General features: G+C 50.2%; 9 protein-coding genes across 9 annotated transcripts; 6 read left to right on the top strand and 3 right to left on the bottom strand.

The window, feature by feature from the left end:
• Positions 1–716: 716 nt before the first annotated feature.
• Positions 717–1913, top strand: Aud_008426 (putative integral membrane protein; the record flags this gene model as incomplete). Its single annotated transcript, XM_043293302.1, has 3 exons — positions 717–881; positions 938–1437; positions 1505–1913. 3 exons carry the CDS (start codon positions 717–719, stop codon positions 1911–1913), a joined length of 1074 nt encoding a protein of 357 aa, XP_043149237.1.
• Positions 1914–3342: 1429 nt separating this feature from the next.
• On the top strand, positions 3343–4662 carry Aud_008427 (uncharacterized protein; the record flags this gene model as incomplete). The annotated part of the gene is made up of 3 exons (XM_043293303.1): positions 3343–3745; positions 3795–4075; positions 4333–4662. 3 exons carry the CDS (start codon positions 3343–3345, stop codon positions 4660–4662), a joined length of 1014 nt encoding a protein of 337 aa, XP_043149238.1.
• Positions 4663–5019: 357 nt separating this feature from the next.
• On the top strand, positions 5020–7338 carry Aud_008428 (uncharacterized protein; the record flags this gene model as incomplete). Its single annotated transcript, XM_043293304.1, has 4 exons — positions 5020–5130; positions 5293–5316; positions 5372–5437; positions 7039–7338. The coding sequence occupies 4 exons, from the start codon at positions 5020–5022 to the stop codon at positions 7336–7338; spliced, it is 501 nt and encodes a 166-aa protein (XP_043149239.1).
• A 1362-nt stretch (positions 7339–8700) lies between these two features.
• Positions 8701–9960, bottom strand: Aud_008429 (M20 family metallopeptidase; the record flags this gene model as incomplete). The annotated part of the gene is made up of 1 exon (XM_043293305.1): positions 8701–9960. The coding sequence occupies one exon, from the start codon at positions 9958–9960 to the stop codon at positions 8701–8703; it is 1260 nt and encodes a 419-aa protein (XP_043149240.1).
• A 138-nt stretch (positions 9961–10098) lies between these two features.
• Positions 10099–11050, bottom strand: Aud_008430 (uncharacterized protein; the record flags this gene model as incomplete). The annotated part of the gene is made up of 3 exons (XM_043293306.1): positions 10099–10770; positions 10829–10921; positions 10985–11050. 3 exons carry the CDS (start codon positions 11048–11050, stop codon positions 10099–10101), a joined length of 831 nt encoding a protein of 276 aa, XP_043149241.1.
• Positions 11051–11470: 420 nt separating this feature from the next.
• On the top strand, positions 11471–12237 carry Aud_008431 (uncharacterized protein; the record flags this gene model as incomplete). The annotated part of the gene is made up of 2 exons (XM_043293307.1): positions 11471–12040; positions 12106–12237. The coding sequence occupies 2 exons, from the start codon at positions 11471–11473 to the stop codon at positions 12235–12237; spliced, it is 702 nt and encodes a 233-aa protein (XP_043149242.1).
• Positions 12238–13066: 829 nt separating this feature from the next.
• Aud_008432 (uncharacterized protein) lies at positions 13067–13584 on the bottom strand (the record flags this gene model as incomplete). The annotated part of the gene is made up of 2 exons (XM_043293308.1): positions 13067–13227; positions 13284–13584. The coding sequence occupies 2 exons, from the start codon at positions 13582–13584 to the stop codon at positions 13067–13069; spliced, it is 462 nt and encodes a 153-aa protein (XP_043149243.1).
• A 712-nt stretch (positions 13585–14296) lies between these two features.
• Positions 14297–14809, top strand: Aud_008433 (uncharacterized protein; the record flags this gene model as incomplete). The annotated part of the gene is made up of 2 exons (XM_043293309.1): positions 14297–14553; positions 14611–14809. 2 exons carry the CDS (start codon positions 14297–14299, stop codon positions 14807–14809), a joined length of 456 nt encoding a protein of 151 aa, XP_043149244.1.
• Positions 14810–16738: 1929 nt separating this feature from the next.
• Positions 16739–17899, top strand: Aud_008434 (wax synthase family protein; the record flags this gene model as incomplete). Its single annotated transcript, XM_043293310.1, has 1 exon — positions 16739–17899. The coding sequence occupies one exon, from the start codon at positions 16739–16741 to the stop codon at positions 17897–17899; it is 1161 nt and encodes a 386-aa protein (XP_043149245.1).
• Between the last annotated feature and the right edge of the window lie 17 nt (positions 17900–17916).

A 17916-nucleotide genomic window follows, 5' to 3' on the forward strand; every position in this document is an offset into this window, starting at 1 on the left:
GCTATTCTCTAGTGAGGCTAGAATGGTCGTCTAGACGCCTTGTTTAGTCGAAGGGTTGGAGAGCTCGACTTATGATGCATGAGACTAGTCCTTGATCTAGTACATAGTTAGTCTACTATAATGCAACGGCGGCAACCGTTTCACCGGCGTTTCGCCGACATTATCCGAGTTGCAAGCAGTTATCTGGACTCAATATGCCGACCTCGCTCGCTCATAAGACACTCAAGAGAAAGGCAGAATGACCCGCCAATATGGAGAGGTTATTCCCATGACGTGAAGCAGGCCAAGCCATAAGTCACAAGACTGGGGCTTGACGGAACCGAGCCGAGCACTATAGAGTATGCAGAAAACAGGGCGCTATTCTTATGAAGTTGCACATTCTGGCTTTCCTTGAGGAGACAGGTCATAAACTTCCAATCGCAATTGTGATATGTTACTGCAATTCTCGCCTTGCTCGAGTCCTGGAGTAGTGGTGTGGTATGTAGAGAACTGTCTTTTGCACCCCTTGTCAACGGTCAGTATCCCAACAACAAGGCTGCAGCAACGCCAAAAGCACGGAAAGTGGGCCTGGCCCCCTGGTAAGCAGGATCCTATCTCTAATCCCTGCAATATTTTGGCTCCCATGGCATTTAACCCTGGGCACACCCTGATGAGGACGTGAAGGGGTCCGCCTGCTGTCCACGTCTGCCAGTTCCTCGCAGCCGGTCTCTGAAGAGATGACGGTCATTTTTCCCATCCAGACTCGGGACCAAAGGGCTGTGCTCGCTGTGGCCCTCACTTTCTCGATCCTGGCCGTCGTCGCAGTGTCCTTGCGCTTGTTGGCCCATCATATCGCGCATAAAAAATGGACATCGAGTGACTACTTCCTCATTGCCGCCTGCGTAAGTCAGAGTGCTTTCTTGGTCATCTAAAAATTACTTATACGTCTATCTCGCAGGTCTTCGCTGTCGGTCTCCAGTCGATCAGTATCACCGCTGTATTCCAAGCCGGCATCGGCTTCGACCATGTCCCGTCCATCGTGGCCGTCTACGGGGTGGAGCCCGTCACCAGACTGCTCCAACTGATCATCCCGCTGCAGTTCACATGGGTGCTGAGCCTCAGCTGCACCAAAATCTCGATTTTGTTGCTGTATCTGAAAATCTTCCCCGTCGAGCGGGTCGTACGGATCGCCTGGGTCACCATCGGCGTCATCGTCGCTTGGGCCATCGCGACAATCCTAGCCGGGTGTCTCATCTGCCGGCCCTTTGCCTTCAACTGGGATCATACCATCCCCGGCGGATCGTGCGGAGACCAGGTCACCTCGTTCACGGTGACGGGGGTGATCAATCTGGTAACTGATGTGGCCGTGCTCGTGACGCCGATGCCGTCGCTTTACAAGCTGCAGATGGCAACGTACAAGAAGGTGACCTTGATTACCGTTTTTGGATTGGGAGTAGTGTAAGACCCTCTAAGTTCAACATTTTCGCTCCCTTGCCCCTTAGTATTCTGATACTGACTAAACCAGCACCTGCATCATCAGCGCCCTCCGGATCTCCGTGCTCTCCTCAATGGACTTCACCGACATCACCTACACGATCCCTCGCGCCAACATCTTCAGCGGCCTGGAACCCTGCCTCGCCGTCGTCCTTGCTTCGGTCCCGATGATGCGACCGCTACTGGGTCGGTCGGTCTACACGCCCAACGGAACAGGTCCCAAGTCCTCCTCCCCGTCTGCAGGGCCCAAACCAGACCCCTCCGCTTCCGGTGACGGATTCCACCGCCTGGACGACAACTCGAGCCAGTTGTGCCTGCAGCCGTTGGGGCAGAAGAAGATTGCTGGTGTCGGCGTAAGGGAGCAGGATTCTTTGAGCGGGGGAAGCGAGGAGTCGCTGACTCTTGAGACTAGGAGGCCGAGGGAACCGGCTCTAGGCTAGAGTGGACTCCTTTCTTTTCAAGAACAGCTTCAGGGGAGAAATCCCTGGCCAAATAATGTCGTATGTCAATGAACTGCTCGTACCTATATTCCGAATCTCCACGAGACTTCAAATATGGATGTCGCAGTGCTTCACATGCCGCTGGCCTTTTCGTATGATCCACCACAAGCAGAAATTCAATAAGGTCCAGTAACTCAGACGAGATCTTTGGTCCCGGTAGCTTTTGCACCTCTTCGGGTAAGGAGCCTACCTGAATGAACGGAGTCTCCAGACCAGTGTCCGGATGTTTGAACGCCGACAACTCCAAATATTCGCGATGAGGATTTCAATTCATAATCGCCATTGCTGGTAGGAGGTCCTATATGCCCAACAAGACATCGACTCCTGGCAATACACCATGCCTCCATCAGGTTCTTGACTATATTTTCCTTGGCCCCGAATAGGGCCCTCTGAGCGGGTCAATACCGACTCCCACAAGTAGCCTGCGTCTCTTTGGAGTACAGATAAGAGTCCGACATGCAGTAACACCAAAGAACCACACATCTGATGAACGGAATAAGGGCGTAGTGAATCTGGCCGCAATGGCCGCATGATATCGCTAATTTGGGATGCTGTCGGCTGCAATGGAGCAGACTGGGCGCGATTATGATATGGCTGTTTGGGTAGATTAATCTTCAATTGCTGTCCAATGTATAGAGATCAAGTTACCTCCCTGTCTAACACGCGTAGGTCAAGGGATTGACGCGCCAGCCGCCGGCGGCGGTCTTCTGATTTCTCATTCTCTAGGTGAGGTGCATCCCATTGCTCCTGGACACAACCAGTCGGGTTCAAAGAAGGGCAGGAAGAGAACTTATACCAGTAGGTATATATCCAGTGGAAGATGTTGGCATGCGGGGCACGATCTCACCTTCCCATTCTGTGTTGATATGAAATGGCATGCTTGGATGGAAATAACTGAGAGTAGGAAGAGAGCAGCGAGTGTGTTACCAAGATGGTTCAAGGTTTAGTATCTGGGTCAGCATCATGTTTACCATGGTTATATCTACGGTGGTCTTGGTGGCTACGGGCATTTCTCGAAAGACCTGATCAAGAGTTTTCAGGACTACAGATGAATGTCATTGATACATTTTCCTGTATGCGCTGTATATATCATGATAGTTGTGATGTCGCTATCAGATCATGCTGTGTAGACTATTGCCTGTACGGACATAGCCCTAGAAAGTAGCCCTAAGTCTCCTAATACAGCCTCAAGCCCATCCGGATGTATATACGGCTTATGTGTACCTGGAACCCCCATGACGACATGCCACGTTCATCAATTAAATCTTGCTAATGTAGCAGTATGATGTACTACGACCAGATCTGTCTTGGGATCCAGTACTTGGCTTATTTGTTGATTTAAATGTACTCCACATCCAGAAACCTTAGGATGTCTCTGACCAGTCCGAAACGTAGCCCGCAAAGAGGGCCTGTCTTCCCCCGGAGGTCGCGCCGACTGGCTGGACAGACTCCTGAGGTCGACACTTGGACGGCAGCTCGGGCCCGGCAGCGGTCCGTCTCCATGTCCCGTCGGCAGCAGTCAGTGAATGGCATGACGGAACCGTCCGAGACATTCACTAATTTGGTAGACGCTGCGAGGGCGAGGGTTGAGAGTTATGTGAATGGAGAGAGACCACACGAAGAGTATCTCCGTCCCTGCCTGAAGGCCTTTCTGGAATGGTTGCCACCAGGAGGTCAAACCTCTGTGGCCAGAGACATCGTCAACGCTGGAAATGATGACCAAAAGCTGTGGCAGGTGTTTCAGGATCTTCTCGCCTGTCTTCTTTACCCAAGTAAGAGAGAGAAAAGAATCACCAAGTACGCATGCTAATGCAATCTTAGTGATGGCAGAGAGTCCTATACCCTCGGAACCCGAATCGCCCTTCAACTTCAGCGAGCCCAATCTTGATGTCTTCGCAGGGACGCTCATCCAACCAGAGGTCCTGGATAGCGATTTCCGTGATGAGTGTGCGCGCCGAGATGATTACCGCTGTTGTGTCACTGGCCTTCTAGATACCACGAAATGGAAACAGAATGGATATTTGCCAGATGATGAGCCCCACGGCGACGTGGAGTGCGCCGACATCATACCCTGCAGTTACACGTCCTGGACGGGAAGCGAGGTATTTGTCCTAGAAGCCAGATGGTGTTGTCTCTTACTGACTCGTATGAATGCTCAAAGAGGTGGGAAGCGTTTTATAAATGCTTCCCCAGGGTATGTCGTAGTGGTTTGACGAGCCCCTCAAACGGGATGATGTTGCTCAATTTCCTGCACAAATCGTTTAGATTGTTTGATATGGCCTTTGTCAAGACAGTAAGTCCAAGTCATCACACAATTATTCTAATCATTCTACTCACACATTGCTGTCTTTCTGTAAAGGAAGAGCAGAATGTTTATGACATAAAGATTTATGGGGGAGTCTCGTCCATCCTTACGATGCTCTTGCAGCCTAATGAACGCAAGGTCAGTTTTCAATGCAGTGAAGGCGCGGAAAATATCCCCCTGCCAGATCCAACGTTTCTAGACTGCCACTATCGGGTGGCCGAGATCATTAATGCCGCGGATTTGGCAAGGCCCATCTGGAACAAAATCCGAGACTGGAGGGACCTGAAAAAGTATGGTGACACCAGTGGCTGTCTTCGTCGCGACGGATCTACCGACATAACCGATATTTTGAACACCGCTCTGTGGCCAGCTGTTGCGGAATGACTTGTGGGTTGGTGCTACCGAAGATGAATGGCATCATTACCGCGGACAGCGCTGCTGCCTCTCTTTCTTGAGCCCAAGGTTACGTCGCGTGGGTGGCCGCGCAACATGCCTTCGTTGAAATGTCCGGGCCGCGTCTGTTTCCTGTCACGGAGACGAATCGACCATCGAAAGCTCGATAGAAGTCCAGAATGTCAGACTCTCCACTAGATACGGCGAGGTGATCGACTTCATGCGCAACGCATCGGAAACGACGCCCAGTGATCGCTTCATTCCACGAACAGCTTTGCTGCTACCAAGAAGGGAAGATTCTCCAAATGGAAATCGAAGCTGGACGAAGACGCCCGCTTCTGGCTAGAGATGTCGGAAGGCGACGTGAAGATCTCAATGATATTAGTGAATCGACGAATCCCAGAGATTGCGCTGGAAAGACAGAAGTTCAACGACGCAGAGCCTGCAATGACACAGAAGGTCATAGTCTGGCCCCGAAGTAATGATGCCTTGTTTGATCGAGCCCCTCGTTATTGAGGTTGAGAATCTCTTCTTGCGAAAAGCAGAAATCCGACGCCAAGTCAACATTGAGTTCGACCAGGGTAGTCTGCGGCGTCTTGCTGAAAGCATCTGGCTTAATAGCCTGAAAAGGTAGCTCCTGCTGCTGTAAGTGATTCCCTTAACTAGTTCGTAACTAGTTAGGATACTAATGTGATTATAGGAGTCATACAAGAAGTATCTCGAACTAGGCCCATCAAAAATTGCTCTCCCTCCATTCAAGGAGGATGTAAGTCAACCTTACCCAGTTCTGAACTAGTTGGAGACTAGTTGCTAGTTGGTGAAGTGTTTTGTCGCGCCTTCCATCAGATCTCCACCATCAGACTATGGAGGTGGGCTGCATAATGTCCGTAACGATTATCCACTCCTCTCTGGCCAGACGGTCATGAGTTTCAAGCATGATCCCGAAAATTATCCCCTTCAGGTACCAAACCTTGGCATACTGTGGGTCTTGATATACCTTTATCAACCTAGAACATATGACTGACACAGCACAACGTGCTGTCCTAGACGACGATAGGTCCGACGCGGAGACCGATGAGGGACTGGCTATTTACCCAGTGTGTTGCAATCCCTGCGTTTTCTGTCTGATCGTCTCGTCTGCGGTGGATTAAATAATAAGCAACCAGCCTAAGGCCAATCCCGTCATCATGACCACTGATACGCTCGGACAAGGTCTTTCGAGGAATGATGTTGCAGTACGACTTGCCCGATACATGGACGATCCAAAGCTCCTTAACGGGACGTACGGTGATGTGTGGTCTCTCACGACATGATTAAGGGACCGCGAGCTGGATAGTAAGCACAACTACGAACTGATGCACATTGGTGGTTCTCAAATTCCGGCTACCAAGTCAATACGGTCATACTCTTTCATATCCAGAGATCCTCCGAGCTCAGTCATCTTCAAAGTCTACAACCTCAGACCTATCACCCTCAGAATTACGCGTGGACTACAGGCAGAGGTCGAGCACTCTCCGCTATCTAATCGTACGACTCCTCAACAGGCTCCCCAACAGCGCTAGATCCTCACTTAGTGGACAAAGAGGTTGTCGTTAGATTTGTTTAGGAGGGCTGCTACAGCCAATACTAAGAGCGATGGACGCTCCTTCAGCCAGAGATCCAGGATAGCGAATTCCGTAAGGCCCTTTTGCGCCGAGACGGTTACCGCTGTTGTCACTCGCTGGCTAGAGCAAAAGAAATGGATGCATAGCGGAAGGCCAGCTAACGAGCTCCATGCCTTCATAGAGGCTGCCTGCATCATTCCGTTCAGCTTTGCGCCCGACGGGGCAGCCAGGTATTGTTTCCTAGAAATTCAACTGTGTTGACTCATGAACTGACTCAAAACAGCGTACGAAGGAAGCCTCCGACTCGGGGGAAGTGTTGTTTAGGTGCTTCCCCACGCTACTTAATCGTAGAATGAGGGCCAGAACGACCGATAGCCTGTCAAACGGTATGATGTTTGGCGATTCCCTAACAAGGCGGTTGGAAGTGTTCATATGGCTTTTGTCAAGACAGTCAGTCTGGCTCATTTACTCATTGATTCTAATCATTCCACTCACAAAGCCTTTCAGATAGTCTGCTGATATCTTATCTCGCTGGATTCACACTGAATTAAACCAAACAGATACCGTCCTTAGCCACACGAGTAGATACATCAGGTGAAATTGAGGCCGCGAAGGAAGCCCCCTGACGCTACCCTAACCTTCAGCCTCGGGGACCAGCGGAATACGGGCGAAATTCAACACAGCCGAATGAGGTCTCCTACCAAGAGTATTTGCTATTGCTGCTTATGGAGGCCATTAGAACCTTTCTATCTCTGGTCTGTAGAAGACGTCGTCTGGCTATGATTCCTTCTGTGCGGACCGGCGTCGTGAGTTAGCCCACATCTTGCCTCCCGCCGCCAACGCAGGGGCGGAAGACTGGCGTTTCTATCGCTCTCAGAAACTGTTGCGCTTGCTGCCTGGTGACAAGGGGTACGCCAGCTGGGGGGCCGCTCTACAGGTGTTCTTCGAAGGAATCCTGACGGCTGTCATTCGCGTTTACGGGGACGAAAATGCTGGTCAGGATGCTGCAGATTGTCTCGGCGAAATCAAGGACACGTTCCCTCTTATTTTGGAGGAGATTTGAGCGGCGAACTGTCGATGCTTTGTGCTCGTAGCTTTAGCGATGAGTAGTGTAGTACTCCCTGGTATGGCGGTTCAATAATGGAGTTTTCCTTTGCCAGTAGTCTTGAATAGCCTCCCGTGCATTTATCATGTCATTTGTAAGCACCCATTGGTTGTACTCTGATGGCCAATTCTTCCATTTCACTAAGTAGTATTGCTCGTTATCGAATAGTCGGTCATCTCTGACCTCTTCAACTTCCCATTCATCGTCATCATATAGTTCGGGCATTGGTAGCGTTTGGTCACGATCCGAACGGTTCTAGGGGTTCCAGGTACGACACGTGGAACACATTAAGGTATGAATTCGATCGTATTGGTTAGGTAAAGCAATCCGGTATGCTTGTGAACCTACCGCGTCTAGTAGCCGAAAACGGGCCTATAAACGTAGGAGTGTTGCCAACAGTACAGGCAGCAACGTACAGACTATCTTCGTCTCGGACTTAGAACAGTTACAGTACAATGTGCAACTTACACTGGTAACCTTGGAGTAGTACCTTGGGCCAGGCCACTCTCTATTATGCAGCTGGTTTATTTGCAGTTAAAGATGGTTACATGAGAATTCCCAAGGGCACATATATTGCTAGGAATGAAATACCAGTCTTATGATCAGTGCATAATTCATTGTTTTTGACTTGAATACTTACACAGGGTGAACCCTTTTGTTAATGTAAAACTGCTCAGGGTTCGGGGCTGGTTCAGGTCCTACGCCCTGGGGGCTTTAAATCATCCACACCGCTGCAAGTTAAAGTTACGAAGACAACTTAGATCACTGCGGTGAAGTAAGCTCCCCAACGCATAGTAAAGAAAAATAATGTTGGATTGAACCGAGGATTCTAGTTCCTGGTTAATGCTTATGAGACACGGAATGTATACTGTACCTAACTTGGGGTTATGTCTTAGCCATGAGACCACAAAACTTTCTATATATCATGCAATGTAGTGTCAATATGAGCAAACCAGAAGAGTGGATGCTCAAGACCACTAGGCATTGAGTGCACTGGGGAACTGAACAGAAGTGGATCATACAGATATTTGAAGAACAGGGCTTCGTAGTCTATGTTCATTCGCCGTGTCTAGTCTATCAGGATACATGACATATGGCTCCTGCTTGCAAGCTTCGGACTGCCATGAGGTCTTTCAAGCGATGTAGCAGAGAGATCTGGCTACCACGAGCAGCTATGCTAGTAGGACGGTGGACTCTCCTACTATAAAGCTAGAGTTGACGACTTGGCAACGTGCTATCTACAAGGGTTGTCATCAGTGCATGCACAGAATCAGATGGATATGGTTAAGGAACACCATTGAGGTGTCATAGGTGATGAAACTATTTCCTCAAGAAAGTCAAAGCTGCAAGGCAAAGAGCCTCCACTCCAGCTCTCATCGTTGGCTGTATAACAGGCGCAAAAAGGGCCGAGTGGTTCCCGGGGATCTCATCTGTATGATTGTCTTCTTTCATTGCCTTGTCCCAAAGTTCCGCATCAATGCCCCCAATGAACCAAAAGCAGCATGGAATACCTCTGCAAGTTCCCAGCGTAGAAAAGTCTTCGCTAACATTGGTCCTCGGTGTATCTCCGTCAAAGTCCTCAAAATGCTGTCCGAAAGACGCAGCCAATTGCGACGCCACATGTTCCTCATTTACAGTGGGCGGAAACCGGCGTGTTGGAGTAAACACAGGCGGTTTCGGCGAGCCGCTAGCCATGCACTCGGCCTCAACAATGCGCTGAACCGCAGAAAGAATCTTCTGCCGAGTCTCCAGCTTGACGGTCCGGAAATCAAGCCCAATCTCGGCCCGATCCGCAATGATATTCTCCGTCTGCCCCGCTTGCAGACTTCCAACAGTTACAACTGCGAGGTCGCTGGGGTCAATCTCTCTGCTCACGATGCCCTGCAGTCTGACAACAATATGCGCAGCGAGAAGCGCAGGATCGACTGTCTGATGGGGCAGGGATCCATGGCCGCCGCGCCCATAGACGGTAACTTTGAGACTGTCGGCAGCGGCCATGATTGTCCCAGGCCGGGAGCCAACGCTTCCTGCGCGCATTCGCATGACGTGCTGGCCAAAGACATAATCGGGGACTGGGATCTTGGAATAAAGGCCATCGTCCACCATCGCCTGCGCGCCGCCGCCTCGTTCCTCGTTGGGCTGGAAAAGCACGATCAGCGTTCCGCTCCATGCATGTTGCATGTTTGCGAGAGTCTCAGCTGCTGCTAGTAGGCATGTCATGTGCATATCATGCCCGCATGCATGCATCACTGGCTTTTCAATGCCGTCGGCGTCGCGCATGGTGACTGTGCTCGCGTATGGGAGTCCGGTGAGTTCCTTGACAGGGAGTGCGTCCATGTCCGCTCGCAGAAGAACGGTCTTGCCAGCGCCATTTCTGAGGACACCTGCGAGGCCATAGCCACCGATATTGGTGTGGATCTCATAAGCGTTCAACTGTGACAGATGGGCTGCGACCTTTTGAGACGTAGATTCTTCTTGGAGCGAAAGTTCGGGATGGGCGTGGAAATGTTTGTAGAGATCCTCGTACGGAGTCAAGTCTATAGAAGCACTCTTCAGAATATCTGATAGATTGTGTGCCATTTTGTGGGCAATGCAATATGGAAAAGAAACAAGCTCAGTGATCAGTGAGCGAGCAAAAGCGGCGAGGGGTAAGCACTAGAGCGGAAAGGGTAAGAATCATAAGATCACAAAGGGCCTAGAGAACCAGTCCTCTAGGCTCTAGCGCTTAATCATAGCCCCGCGGGTGCCGTCGTAGTTGGTCAACTCCACCAAACTTGTGAAGTTCATGAGTGCTCCCATAAGCCCCTCCAAGTCGGAGGTAATCGCGTCCAGCTGGTTATCCCAGGCGACATTCCCATGCTCGTCCAGCCAGAGAATCTTAATCAATCCAGATTCGATGGCCTCTCGGTCTAATAGGTAAAGACCAGCCTGGGTTTTCAACTCCGCTACAGCCAAATCCCGCCAATCCTCGCGCTCCTCCTCAGCCTGTACCACCAGGTACTGGTCGTTCTGCCCAGTCTTGTACTGCAGATCACTCCCATCGCCATTCTCGTCAATAATGCCACCAAAGTCCGTGATGCCAGGAACACAGACTAACACCTGACGCCATGAATCCTCGCTGCCGTCGTCAAAATCGTAGCGGGTGGGGTCATCTAGGATCTTGTTCCACCCAGCGCACCATCCGGGCGCCACAGATCTCCGTCTGAGCTCTTCGTCTTTGCTCGCGAGATCCGGGTCGTAGCATATCCGCAGCCAGACGGTCTGTAAGCCGGTGCTGCTGACCAGGCTGACATTGCGCTCGTGCACTGTCTGGTGTGTGGCCAGCACGCGCCTGATTTCTTCGCTAATTTCATCCGGAGAGGACTCGGATTCGGCACGGCGCTGATAGGGCTGGGAAGGACAGTCAGTCTTTCTGTAATGTGATCCAGCGGGGAAAAGAAACACATACCCAGCGTTCGATTAGCGTCAGCTTCTGCCATTCCCAGACAAGTCGCTCCCACTGTTCCTCACTGTTTTCTGCGGCGTCGTGATCCCAACGCTCCTGTGTACTGAAGTCAGACTAGAACAGTACTGAATGGAGCGACATGTAATCTGGGGAACCAACCAAGACGAAGAGGTCGAATGGTAGACGGCCGTAATCGGCGTCGTTTTCTAGCCTTTCGCCTGACATATGGAATTGGAGCTCAAGCCGACGACGATAATGGCTGAGCCTCAGAGGGAGGGGAAAAGGGAAGAGGTGAAGTTGATCACCAGGCTATGCAGCCACTAAGGGTAAGACAGCTCCTCCAACTCCAAGGTTCAGCCTTGCCCGAACCCCACTGGCCAAGAAATGTAGCACCCTCTGTGCCGTCAACTGGCTCTACCGCTGGCGCTATCTTCTGTCTTACCACTTACATAGACTAAGGATGTTAGAGTGTCCCACTAACTGCATATCCCTGCTAGTTACTATCAAGGATGGATATTGAGGTAATTTATACTCACTATCTCTTTAGACTCTTCTCTCCCTCCCCAAACTCCATGAATCCATATTTCATCTTGTTTCTTTCAAGCCAGTTGACCTGGTAACTCGTCTCTGCTCATTCCAAAAAGCATGGCATCATCAAAACTGCTCCCGCTGAAACTGCCTCTTGCGTTCAACACAAAATACCTTGCCCAAGACACTACGGCCCTTCGCGTCAAACAACACAGCGAAAGCTTGTCCGGCGGCGACTTCACAATCTCCACCTATCCTGCGGACGACTCTCCGCTCGGAACGAAGCTGTTCTCCGTGAAAGGAGATTTTGGATCCTTGAGTAACAAAAGACACTTCAGCGACGCCTCAGGCCTCCCACTGTTTACACTGCAGCGCAAAATAGCCGGCGTGACATGGTTCGTCGTCCTTCCCGGCGACGAGCGCGGCTCTGAACCCATCGCGACCATCGCCACCAAGTGGAGCGCGTTCAAGGACAAATTCGACGTCTACTTTAAGAATGCGGCCGCGGATGGGGAGGAGACGGTCCTGGAGGTGCGGGGGCAGAATGTGTGGAAGGCGAAGACTCATGTCTACTACAAGGGTAACTTGGTGATGATCGCCAAGCTCGCGGACGTGGTCTCGGTTTATGTGCCTGGGAAGCGTCCTGCTTGGAATGTAGAGGTGGCAGAGGGGATGGATCTATCACTGGTAAGTGCTGCTTCTTCTTCTGCGCGATGCCAGCAATGGTTGAGAGTTGTCTGATTGTTGCCTAGGCCGCTGTTATTTCAGTCCTTTTGGCTACACTGCTCCACTACAGCAGTTTACCGTCCTCTCATTCTGGCTCCAGAACCAAGGCAGATGAAGATTACAAGGGCAGCAGCAAGAAAGATGAACCCGGATCATGAATCATGACACTTCATGTCGGCAATCAGAGGATGACATTTACGTTTTGGAAGCACATTTGCCTATTACTGTTCTTTATATGCCCTTGCCTTGTTCCGTTACAATGTTTTCCTAGTCGCTAATTTGCTCAGCATTTTGAGGCTATGTAAACGATCTTCTTTAATTCCTCCCAAGTAATGGTAATTATCCCATTAGTCAGGCGGCTAATTGTCAGAACATGCTCACCTGTTGGTTACCCACAGTGCCCACTACGGGGCCAGCGGGCTGCCCAGCTTAAGGAGATGGGCCGCTAGGCGCTAAGCTAGGGTTGAACGAATGTTAGTGGGAGTGGTCCCAACTTACCATAACTACATCCTTTCACGGATGAGGCAGCTAGCCAGTTGATAGTGATGTGCAATTGCCTAACAAGTAATAGAAGATATTATAGCACATATCCGTTGGCGCGAGACACCTTGAGATAGAACGAATTGCTTCAATGCGCCAGTGTCTGATACAGCACAAGGACTATCAGCCTTCCGGCTCAGACAGATCCATCTAACTATTCCATTGCTTCCATACAATCTCCCGGGCACCTTCTATCGTGTAGTCATTTGTTTTCGTTCTTTTAATTGCTTGATCCGCCTGATTCTCATTATATTACCGTGTACTTGTTAACTAGGAAATAGCTAGGTAAATAGAAACTCAAAATGAAGGTCATATTCGTAGTCAATCTAGTTGTCTACGATAACTGAGAAAAAACAACCACAAAGAATACACATAGAGTCATAGACTGCACAGGACGTATAACTGTATATACATCCACAGCTAGAGTGATACCCTCTTGCCTCATCCTCAAAGGAGATTGTGCACAATATCCATCAGCTTCTGCTTATCGCCCGCACTCAAGTTGACATAGTCAAGGCAAGCAGAGCCACACGGGACGGGAGTTCCCTGTTCGGTAAACAGCGTGGCCAGGTTCATGCACTCTGGAGCCACATTCTCAACACGAAGAGCTGCAAACCTATCAGTCTTTCTCACTCTACAATGCCGTCTGCGAAGAGATGCTTACAGTTGACAGATGTCTCCCTGACAGTCACAGTGCGGCCGACATTGGCATTCTTGCACATTTGAATGTTGTAGTCAGGCACACCAGGCCAGGACTGGCGCTTCTCGAGGCCCTCGATGGTGGCCTCGGCACCGCGCTTCCTGCCACCGACGCCGCCGCTCTTAAGGCCGATGTAGATGAGGTTACCGGCGAGGGGAGCAGCAAGGCCGGTGATGACCAAACCGGCTACCGGGGGCGCAGGGCAGGAGGGGATCAAGGAGATGGCGGCAACGGCGAGGCCGGCAGCAAGAGTTTTGGCGTGCATGATAGCAGAGAAAGAGGATTTGTAATTGTATGGAAGGATAAAGGTTGAGTGATGCTCTGAGTTGTTGCTCTCAATTGTTGAAGCAGGGTGCTGAGCGCCTTTTTATATCTCGCTGGAACCTGATCTGCATGCCGGACGGGGGTCACCTCGTTGTATGCGTTATTTTTTGAGCCTGGATTTGGAAGGAAGAGTCCTTGGTGACCCTGGTCAGATTGTTGCATTGCACAACTGAAACAAAAGCCAAGGATGTAGAGGTGGTAGAAATCAGGGCTGAAATGAGCTACTAAGGACCACGGGCGTACTATAGTGCTGACTGCTGAGTATAGTCGAAAGCATAACTCACGCGAGACAAATCATGAATCGTCAAGGAAATAAGTGGATATGACCGAGATTACTCAGTATAATTTCGTAAATGGACAGATAGGATGTTGATTATTGGCCGCACCTCCTCAGGACCGAGGTCTTCGAGTATCCCTCAAGTTTCCAATATGCTCTATCCTCTTGTTCTTTCTTCCAACTACGACCTAGGATCCCCTGTTCCGTTTATAGAAACCAGGCTCCACGCCAGTCGTCGATATCCCGTAACTTATGCAGTTACTTTCCTCTTTACATCTGTCTCATTCGATAAAAGTGTCGAACTACGCCAACCAAGCGATCTGGTAATTTGGAAATGGATTTACGACGCTTCCTTTCCCAACTACTGTCCATTGCCATGACCTTTAGCACGGTGTTCATGGTATGGAAGGGCATAATCATGATTACTGGATCGGCATATCCCCTCATGGTGGTTACATCGGGCTCAATGGAGCCAGCCTTCTACCGGGGTGATCTGATTTTCCTCTGGAATCGCCAGGACAAAATCCGCGCAGGGGATATCCCCGTGGTGTGGTTTGAAGGCCGCGAACTGCCGATGGTGCACCGGGCTATCCAGGCGTCTTACGAGGTCCTGGACGGGGAGAATAATCTAAAGTACCCACTTCTCATGTAACAGAGACGGGGTTGCAAAGCAGCACTGACATTATACAGGCAACACATCTTGACCAAAGGCGATAACAATGCCCTTGATGACTCTAGCCTTTACCCGACGGGACAGAGGTTCGTGTATCGGGAGAATGTCGTGGGACTGGTTCGAGGCTATGTGCCCTATGTTGGATGGCTGAGCCTTCTCGTCAAGGACATCCCGGTGATTCCAGTTGGATTGCTCATTGCAGGGGTTGTCTTTTAGTCAATTGTGCTATGTGTATCACGGATACATCCAATGGATATACAAGTCGCTATGCTATGGCTGTTGGTTATGGGGCATCACGGGAATTAGCCGAGCTTATAGTACAAGATTATTAGCTAGGAATTTGTCTCCGCGTATGGTTCCTCTCTCGTGCCTAGAAACGTGCTGAAATCAGATCATGTCTGGCCCACTATGAGTAGATAGCTTACGAGGATTACGTGAAGAAAAAGAGAAACAGAAAAGTGGTGCCAAATTGTGAGACAATCTCCATTATTCACCATGGAAGGTGACGCTATCATAAGAGTAGAGTGTGCTATCCCCCATTGAAAGCATGGTACAGTGGTGATATATGCCTTGGCCTCTAACTCCAATCCGAAGATCCACCAGAGATCAAAATCCCCTTGACTATGCAGTATACATTGTAAGATAGAATGGTAACTAGCTACTCAGTCTCCCATGATAGTATGAATGTGCGCATTGCTTCTGGCGCGGGATATTCATTTGGATATAGATGGAGATGAGGCCATATGGCTTCAAACTAAATTATCAGCCTGTGATAGGCTAATCTCGAGAAAGCTGCCATGTTTTTAATGAGCCCTGTACTCCTGTCAACCCGTGTGACGCAAACACGATCAGGGCTATCTTCCGGGGAAGCGCCTGACAAGACATATAAAAATGTTAGCCCAGGATGTAGTTCGATTTAGACCCTTGGCGGGCGCAAGCCTCATTATCCACCTACGTAATCCAGAATCTAAGACAAAATATTATTAGTTAGCCTGGTCCACGTTTCAGATCCCTGCCGCCCACCCGCCAGCCTCATTATCCACCGGTCCACACCTGCCGTGCCAACCAACTCTCTGACAGCAGATTGGCAGGCCAAGCAGTGTTGATGCTAGGTGTACCTCTCTAGCTGGTTGAAAGGTTGCTACCACATAAGGCGGCAAGGCCTGCGCCCTGTGGATCGAACAGTGCCTATGCCAGGGCAGTGGATATTTAACCAACTGCTTTAATTCTTAATCAGATGCAGTATTACCCGTGCGGTCTAGTACTAGTAGATATCTACTATCCAGAGAGGGAAATAAGTGAAAAAAGCAACGGGTACCAGGGACCAGACCCCTCTTATACTATGTATTAAGAACTAGAACACTGTAAACCAATAGTCATTAAAAGAGAACTTATCGTCCACACGGGTATTGCGGCAGAACCTGCTTCCATAAGGCTCTATCTAGTACAGAGTGGAAACTGCAAATCATGAGAGCTGAGAGCTATACAGGTACCTAAGGTAAGGGAGTAAGGGTATTGGACACCACGTGATTCCAATTTTCAATCCAATCAAAAGATGAGAAAAGACGTTGATCCAATCATATTGAGCGCCAAGATCGAAGGATACCTAGTACGCTTCGCCCCGCGATAATATCCACTATCTTGAGAGAAACAGGCATGATGCAGCAAGTTGAGTGGCTCCAGCCTCCATCGTGCCTTAAACTGCTCTTGTATCTGTAATCTTCGGTATCTCTTCGGAGAATATCCGTGGTCTGAATTACGATAGGTGCTATCAAACCACTCGCGATGTCTCAACAGTTTGCAGATCCCTGCTGGCCATTGACTCCAGAGGTTTTTCTCGGCGTGAGGGGCAATGAGCCATTAAGAATTAATCCCGAGCGTTGGTTAGGTAGTGGGGTCAGGGTAGGGAAGGAGGAGCGGCATAGGCCTGGGGCCGAAGACATGGGCCATGCCAGTAGTAAGTTGTGGTTCAGGTAAAGGCCAAGTTGTAGGGCATGTCGAGCCCGGTCAAGATAGCTGCTCTAATAGATAGGAAAGACGTATATAGGAGCCGCTGTTTCATTTGCCCGGATTGCAAGAGGTGATGCTGAACATTGCTTGAGGGATTGAGCAAGCAAAAGAAAAGAGCAAACGAGGAGAGTCGAGATGCCACCGGTCGAGTCGATCGTACCCCCTGCACTGTTTGCTCTTTCAAGCGCTGCCTTTTTCAAGGCAGTCCATCTACCATACAAGGGTCGGCTCTATGTTGCACCACTGCTGTTTGGTAGTGCCGTGTTGTCACTACAGACCAGTCACTACTTGACATGGCTTACTGGTATGAATGTACTGTGGGCTCTCTTCAATTGCATCTGGATACACCATGCCGCGTCTGTATTGTACATTGACCAGCTAAGCATCCCCAGGACTGCGTCTCCCTGGATCGCTGCCTATAAGATCTGGAACGACCCGCAGCGTCGCCTCAACCGGATAGCCCTCCAGCGCAGGGAAGAGACCTGCTCTAACAGCAGGAGGATATGGTTCGCTTTTCGGCGCCTGTCCTGGACTGTGAGCTGCTGGCTGCTCCAGTTGTCCATTGTCGGACCGTTGCTGTCCATTTATTTCACTTTCAATGCTGAGGATTTCGCGCCCTCACGACAAACCCTTATCCGGCGTCTGCTCTCTCTACACCCAGAGCCGCCGTTCACAGTCCACGAGATGCAGATCCGGTTCTATGTATCAGTATACTGGATCTGGATTGCATATCTGATGCTTGAGCTGTGCAACACAGTACTCGCATTCTTCTTTGTTGTCGTCCTGCGCCTGGATAACCCGGAGGACTGGACTCCATTATTCGGCAGTCCGTTGCAAGCATATAGCATTCGCCGCTTCTGGACGAAATTCTGGCACCGACTGACCGTTGCGCCATGCGTTTCTTCCGGCAGGTTGATTACACGACGTGTAGCAGGTTTTCGGCCAGGCTCGCAGCATGAGAAGGTCTTCATCGCCTTCTGGGCGTTCTTGCTGTCCGGTATCTGCCATGTAGTCGCGGATTGGGCAGCCGGGGAGCCATGCTACCCAGTTGACGATATGTTCTTCTTCATTGCCAATTTCCTCGCAGGGGCTATCGAGTCGGCGATCGGGAAAAGGCTAGAACACGCTATGAAGAAAAGTAAGAACAGCAAGGTTCGTTGGCTGTTCAGGTCGGGTATTGTGAGGCAAATCATAGGTTATGCCTGGGTTCTGGGTTTCATGTTCTGGATTACACCAAAATGGCAGTACCGGAAGCTTCATACTTCCTTGTTGGAACTTCAGATCCAGAGCTGGTGACGACAAGTAACTGATAA

This window comes from Aspergillus udagawae (genome assembly GCF_001078395.1).
Source record: "Aspergillus udagawae IFM 46973 DNA, scaffold_6, whole genome shotgun sequence".
Taxonomy (NCBI): domain Eukaryota; kingdom Fungi; phylum Ascomycota; class Eurotiomycetes; order Eurotiales; family Aspergillaceae; genus Aspergillus; species Aspergillus udagawae.